The sequence below is a fragment of the Pavona decussata genome, unplaced genomic scaffold (genome assembly GCF_977016875.1).
Source record: "Pavona decussata unplaced genomic scaffold, jaPavDecu1.1 SCAFFOLD_102, whole genome shotgun sequence".
Classification (NCBI taxonomy): domain Eukaryota; kingdom Metazoa; phylum Cnidaria; class Anthozoa; order Scleractinia; family Agariciidae; genus Pavona; species Pavona decussata.
The window spans coordinates 7,811,314-7,818,203 of NW_028145517.1; the positions used below are offsets into that span (position 1 = coordinate 7,811,314).

Here is a 6,890-nt window from a genome sequence, read left to right on the forward strand (position 1 = left end):
AGATGACTGTCGATATATAGACTGGCCAAGGTACGTACTTGATACTATGAGATAGCTGGTCTGCTAGATTCAAGTTCTTCATGGAAGTGTCAGATTCAGAGTTCATTGTAGTCAACCATACTTGTCAAATTCACATAAATTTGAAAGATCTTTTCACAATTCTTTCAAGTTCTCTTTCTGGTCCTGAAACCTGTGACAACTACAGCGGACACCTCTATAATACGGACAGCTCTCTATTATGGACAGTTCGCTTGGTCCCTGAGAGACTGAAATCCATATAAAGCCTACCTCTCTAAAACGGACACCTCTATAAATATTATACAGACACTTTTTCCTGTCCCCTTGGTGTCCGTAACAAAGAGGTTTGACTGTACATATAAACTAAAACGACAGTGCACATCCTGACAATGTGGGTGGGCCAGAGACTCTTACTGTCACCAGAGTTTGGATTATTAATCTGGGGTATCCTCTTAACGATCTGGGAGCGTTTGGATATGTTTATTTCCAAGGTCTGTGAGAAAGCTGTGTTCAAAGAGTTCGGCACAGTTTCATGGAACTTACATGAAGTAGTTTTTCTTTCACCCACGGCTGTATGGAATTTTAAAATCTCGAACTGTGCGCCACTTGCAGCGTTAGTGAAAAATATGAGATAGAAGATCTTCCCTTTCTATAATCATTTTACGGAATCGCGTCTTGTTAGACAATATGATGCTGCAAATATTCAAACACGCATAAATCAGCATAACTTGCTTTTTGGCGCAAAATCCCTGGTAAAATTGTCTATCACCAACTCGATTGGAAACGAATTCGAATGGGCACGTACAAATCAAGTTTTCTTAACTTTTTTCTTTTATTAATTTGCGCACGAAACGAATTGAATTTTCTGAGGGAATGGGAAGAATATGGAATACTTGTCCGGGTTTTTATTTCAGGTGGTTACACCTTGACTATTAATATATTCATCTTCATTGTTCGCTCAACCAACTGCCATTGGTCGAATTTCGTCCTTGTAATTTGCCGTTAATGGCGTTGCCGCTCCAAAAGATCAACTACCACTTTGTAAACCGTTTTAAGTTTTTTCATGCTGCTAAATGATTTTAACGCTTAGTTCATGGTGAAGTTCAAATATTAGACATTCCCGTTGCCGCTGCTGGAGCGAAATGGCAGGACAATACTCTTGTGATTGCGAAGAAGGCGTTCGTTTGCATCGGTGATACTGTGATCGGTGAACTGTGTTGGCTGTTCATATCAATTATTTGACGCCGTGGTAATAATGGTGAGTTCTTTATAGTGTAGTCCTTCACAGCACAATATCAGCGAAACGAATTGCTATGTTTTTTCTAAACCTATTGGCGGGCTTTTGCCGCTTATCTTTTGTTTTTCTTCCGGAGAGAAAGCGCGCGCGGTTTACGTATTGAAGATGATAATAAACAAATGGTGAGTCTCTTTGTTTGCAAGTCGGTGTTATGTACAATTCCGGACTCGTTAAATTGTCTTATTTTGATGACTTTCAGTCGCAGGATTTGCATAATTCTGTCACCGTTCAATCAAATCCACCATTGAACAAGGTGGTCAAACGCAATACGCTGTTTCCGAGTCGAATTCGGGTGGGAAGCTTTTCGTGATGCAGTTCTTAAGAATCGCGGGCGATGATGTGGAAAAAACTCGCAAAAAACAGAAAAAGAAGACTCCAAAGGTACAGAAAACACTTTCACTTTATTTGCCTTGCATGTGTGGACTTCTCATAAGTGATGCCGTGCCGGAGTGGTATCTATTTACAGACAGCGCTTTGAATTTCCAAGAAAATTTCTTACAGGAAATCGCTCCTTGCCATGGTAAATGGTTAACCTTGGGCGGATTATGAATTGCTTTTTATAGGCGGGCTTTGTTCAGAAAACTGTGACTGAGTAGTTTCGATTCGACAAGATGAATTATTTTCCAAAAGGTAGTGAACATATGGAAAAAACGCCTTTCAATATAAGCTTATTAACTTAAACTATACGATTTTTAAGTTCTCAATATTGTCCTGGTAGGGCTGTATGTTTTAGTTAATACATGGGTGGTAGGCTTTACAAGTATTGTACCTTTAAGCCCATGTTTTGAAAAATATTTTTAATTTTGCTGTTCGAGTTAAGAGTTTTTTTACACCTGGTGATTTTTAATACAGTACTCCTTTTACAATTAGCATTTGTGTGAATATCGTAAAAAGCAATTCCCTTTTAATTTACAGTATTGTGCTAGATCTGACAATACCAGCCTTGGCATCTGATAATCATTAAAACGTGCCTTAGGCTCACTTCTAGCAAATCAACATCTTTCCATTTGAGTCTACGATCAGTTTATTCAATAATTCTCAATAAGACAGAAAATGTTTAAAAACATTTTTATGCATTTTGAGCAAATTTTATTAATGTGTTTCAAAGAAAGAACTAGAAATGTACATAAATTTGCTCGCTTTGTGTTTGTTGCTTACGAACTTTTGATCAATTTCACAATATTTGATCAGCTAAAAGTCAATGCACTAGGACCTGCTCTGCTTGAGGTTAATGTAAAAATTCAAAAACTGAAGCAGAAAATAGAAGATAAAAAAACTATTTGCAAAAAAAATGAAGTTGTCCTGTTGTGGTCCTTTGGTTTTAGCTCTCATTTGACGTCTAGGTGCAAAAATTGGCATATCAAAGTAAAATTGTGTGTCCATTTCCATCTCACTGAAGAAAACAGACAGAAGAGTAGTGAACAATATTCACTCTCCCCTCCCCCCTCCCCCTCCAACCCCCCCCCCCCCTTACTCAATGTTGCCTTGAAGGTCACCCAATTACCTAGCCTTTATCTTCTGCAGTGAAAAAACAATGATAAGGGGGAGAGGGGTGTGAACTTTGTACGTCCACAAAACATTTCTCAACAGTTCTATCCAAGATTGTAGCAGCTTTTAACAACTAACCCTAACTGTGGGGGGAGGGGAGTTATTGTGAGAAAGAGTTCTGCTGAAGTCTGAGATGTAGAGATATTCTGAATTTTGTGGGGTGTTCAGACAAACCTGTTAATTAATCAGTCTCTCCCTCCACCATCATCCAATACCCAGGGATGTAACTAAGAAAAACCTCGACAGGCGCAAATTAATAAACCCAGGCAGTCTTTTTTGCACTGTGTACCTCTTAGATTAGCTTTGAGTATTTGTGTTCTGTTGAAATTTCAGCCTGTCAAAAGATATCTGGCTCTAAGCAGCATCGCTGAATCTCCATAGGTCTAAATGTTTATGCTAAAGAGGAAATGCCGCCTCTTTTTATTCTTCCTTTCAGTCTGAAAAAAGCAGTCAAATCCACGAAGAGGAAGATAAGATTTGGCCAGAGGATGGGCCTCCACCCAGCTATGATTCTCTGTTTGGACAGATCAAAGAAGCAAAAGAAACTTCTGATGGTTCATTTGACTTCTGCAAGAGAGTTGTACAGTTGTTTGCTGGCACAAGTAAGATGTGAAATACTGTTTGACTACCATCTGGAATGACAATTATGCAGTGACACCCTGTTGCCTAATGATCTCATTATGCTGGGTGACATAAATAATTAGTCAGTGTATATTTCTCTGTTCTCTTCTATTTTCACTTGTATTTTAACTTTTATTTTGTTTGTTTGTTTGTTTGTTTGTTTTTTGCATACTGTTCACATTTCCAAATATTAAACCCTTAAGAATTTCCAAAAGGAAATGTGGAAGTGTTACTTGCTTTCACGCCATTTCACAAATTGGAGTAGAATGTAGTTCACACTTAGCCAATCAATACCTATTTGCATGACTTTGTGTTTGGCAATAAAACTATTTTTGTGCTGTAAGCTTTATACATTTCTCACTGCATAAGGCTCTTCAATTTTAATTATGTTGCAAATTCGATGTTTCCAAATTTGGCTTTCCAGTTTAATTAGTTGCATGATTTTTGCAGATTGTAGATTTAAGGTCAGTTTTCAATCATTGCTGATTGGCTAACACTGTTATTCTATTATCTTTTTCTTTTTACATTCTGTACATAGTTGGCTGTACCATTGCACTTAGTTTATTGATGGCACTTCCTATAGCCATGGTTATAATGGGTGAGTAAACTGAACCTTTTGAAATATTTCTATGCCACTTAATTATTTAGAATTTAGACTAGTTCCCACCCTGTTTCACAAAAGCTGGTGATGAGTACCCCTTCAAATTTGCAGTGATTATGTGTTGCACCAACCCTATTTCCGGCTACTCTTAAACCTATATACTTTGTGAAGTGGTCATGCCTGTCCTATGTTGCACATAATGGAGATTATCCCTTTGCACCCCAGGGCTCAACATGTAATGAAAACAGATGGTGGGGTGATCCACTGAAGCTCAAACCCCATCCCTCAGTACAGTTTCAGATTGACTCACTTTTAGGCTATTGAATATTCTATACAAATGATGACCCCATGTTTAATTACTTTCTCAGGAGCCAAATATAAAGATGACTGCCCTGTAGAACCTTTCATTCCAATCTACCTCATTGTTGGAGGATCATTTGGAATGTTAAAAACCATTATAGTGCTTTGTCAACGAGCTAGAACTCATGAAGACGACACTGATATTGACGAGGACCAGTCCATGTCAACAAAATTTATAGACGGTGTATTGAATCTGTTTTTGTTTACGTGGTTTATTGCTGGAAATATCTGGGTCTACAGCAAGTACAAGCCAAATCCATCTCCCCCACCTTCTGATCCATTGAACTATTGTAATCCAACGCTGTATTTGTTTGCGTTTTGGGTGATCACAGCCAGTTACATCCTCATGGGATCAATCTGTTTCTGTATATGTTGCCTTGGTGTGTGCGCAAGTTGTACCGCTTTCTTTGTTACTGCCAAGGATTAATGGTGGTATTGTTAGCAGGCTTTAAAAGTCTGGCCATCTTAAATCTTTCTACATTAGCCTGGCCAACATTGTTGATTTATGATAATAATAATAATAATATTATTACCTGTATGGTGTTCACACCATATCTCCAGGCAAATGTCATCTATATTTTTGGGTGGGTTGTCTCAGCATGGGCTGGGGTGAGCTACAATTAAGGACGGTGCCTACTATTGTTACTGCGCATACGTTCTGCGCATCTCGAGATACTAGGATTTCCTATGGGTGGTGCCTACTAATACAGGGATAATTTTGCGCGGTTTAAAACTTTACGGAGAAAGCAGAACCAGGAGCCCATATGGGCTCCTGGCAGAACTTAGCAAGTCCTTTTGGTATCTCAAAAGAAAATTAGGGGTAACCATGCATTTTTCAGAGTTAATTAAGCTTCAATTTAGGAAAAAAAACCCATACATTGCTTTATATTTTGGCGCTTTTTAGAGATATCATTGCTTAATTATCTCTGAAAAAAACGTGGTTACCCCCAATTTTCTTTTTGGATTCCAAAAGGCCTTGCTAAGATCTGTTTTTCCCGCGTAGTCATAAGCCGCACAAAAATACTTCGATATTAGTAGGCACCGTCCTTAACTGGAGAACATCTAGTCAGTAGCTCCAGTTGTCTGATTTTGTGGCTGACTGCTAAATGGGAGAGTCATAAAAAAATTATTTTTGTTATTATTTTGAATAACTGTGCCTAAAAACTATGACAATGTCAACATGCCAAACACTGGTTTAAATGTAATTTGTATAAATGTAGTACAGCTTGACACAGTTAATTCAACTGCCTAAGGGATGTTATGTTGTAATAGTGCTGTCAGAAAAGAAAAAACCTTACACAGTTGTGTTCAGTCGAAACACATGGCTGTACTAGAACAAGGTGGACACATCTTATTAATAGGGCTGTTGTAAGGCAAGGTTCCCATTCCCTGAAAATCCCTGATTAACAACAAAAAATGCATACCTTGCAAAATTTAGTCAAATTTCAGAGATTTGGGATTTGTTTCATGAGGAGTTTTCTAGCTCTTGAGGTCTCAATTTTTTTGTTAAAGTGTCTTGAGTCTAGATTATTTTTGCGACCATATTCTGGCTATTGAAGGGTTTATTTAGCTGAAATTTGATCTTATATTCACATCCCTGAAAGTTTTGAACTTAAGGCTAAAAGTTAAAAAGTGCCGGGCTGACATGAATCGCAAAAAAAAATTGCACTCTCACTTTGTGAAAAGGTCTGTCTTACTTGGAAAATGTTTATCGCAAAGTGATGAATTTGGCCGTTTACAACCACTGGTTTCATAATACAGCTATTTATTAGTTCAGGTATTTATTAGGCTAAGAATTTTATTCTTGGGAGGAACTGAATGTTCAATAATGAATTGTTCATAAATGATTTTGTAATTTCTATCAGAAGGTTAGAAAACGTGATATTTATGTGTGTTTTGTTGTAGGAAATGTAACATTATTTTGTTATGGTTCATCTTAATGGTTTGTTTTTTTCCTTTTGGGAGGTTGATTAGAGATTGAAAACAAACAACATTGTGGCAAGAGTAGAAAACAGACAAGTTTGTCTATAAAGTAGTGAATGAAAGGGAACACGTTGAAATTTTGTTTAGTTGGTGACTTGAAAGTTGTGTTCTCTTAGAGGCATTGCAAACAAAGTCATTGTTTTGTCATTGACTAACTATAGGTATAGTTGTTTTGAAATCATCCCCATGTGGAAGATTTGCATAATTTATTTTATTGAGCTTTAGTTACTGCAAAATTCCACATTACACCTGTGGCCATGGGTGTATTTTTGTTCAAAGGACTTTTTTTGGAGACTTGTTTCTAGGGATTGCATAATTTTTGGTTGGGAACTTGTAATTGGAGGGAGTTTTATTTTCCAAAATTGCTTGTCTGACAAAACAAACAACTAAATAACCTATGCCCAAATTTTGGGAGGGGGGCTGGGGCATTTTAACAGAGCTAGAGATTTTAGCATCTGAAAT

At 37.4% G+C, this 6,890-nt stretch overlaps 1 protein-coding gene across 2 annotated transcripts; it reads left to right on the forward strand.

The window, feature by feature from the left end:
- The first annotated feature begins 588 nt into the window (after positions 1 to 588).
- On the forward strand, positions 589 to 4,873 carry LOC146472054 (transmembrane protein 272-like). Of its 2 annotated transcripts, none has more exons than XM_085120604.1 (4): positions 589 to 1,276; positions 3,300 to 3,465; positions 4,023 to 4,082; positions 4,454 to 4,873. In XM_085120604.1, the coding sequence occupies exons 1-4, from the start codon at positions 1,274 to 1,276 to the stop codon at positions 4,870 to 4,872; spliced, it is 648 nt and encodes a 215-aa protein (XP_084976730.1). In that variant the 5' UTR covers positions 589 to 1,273; the 3' UTR covers position 4,873. The 2 variants fall into 2 exon arrangements, with proteins under 2 accessions (XP_084976730.1, XP_084976729.1); XM_085120603.1 differs by lacking the exon at positions 589 to 1,276 and adding an exon at positions 1,298 to 1,696.
- Positions 4,874 to 6,890: the final 2,017 nt, after the last annotated feature.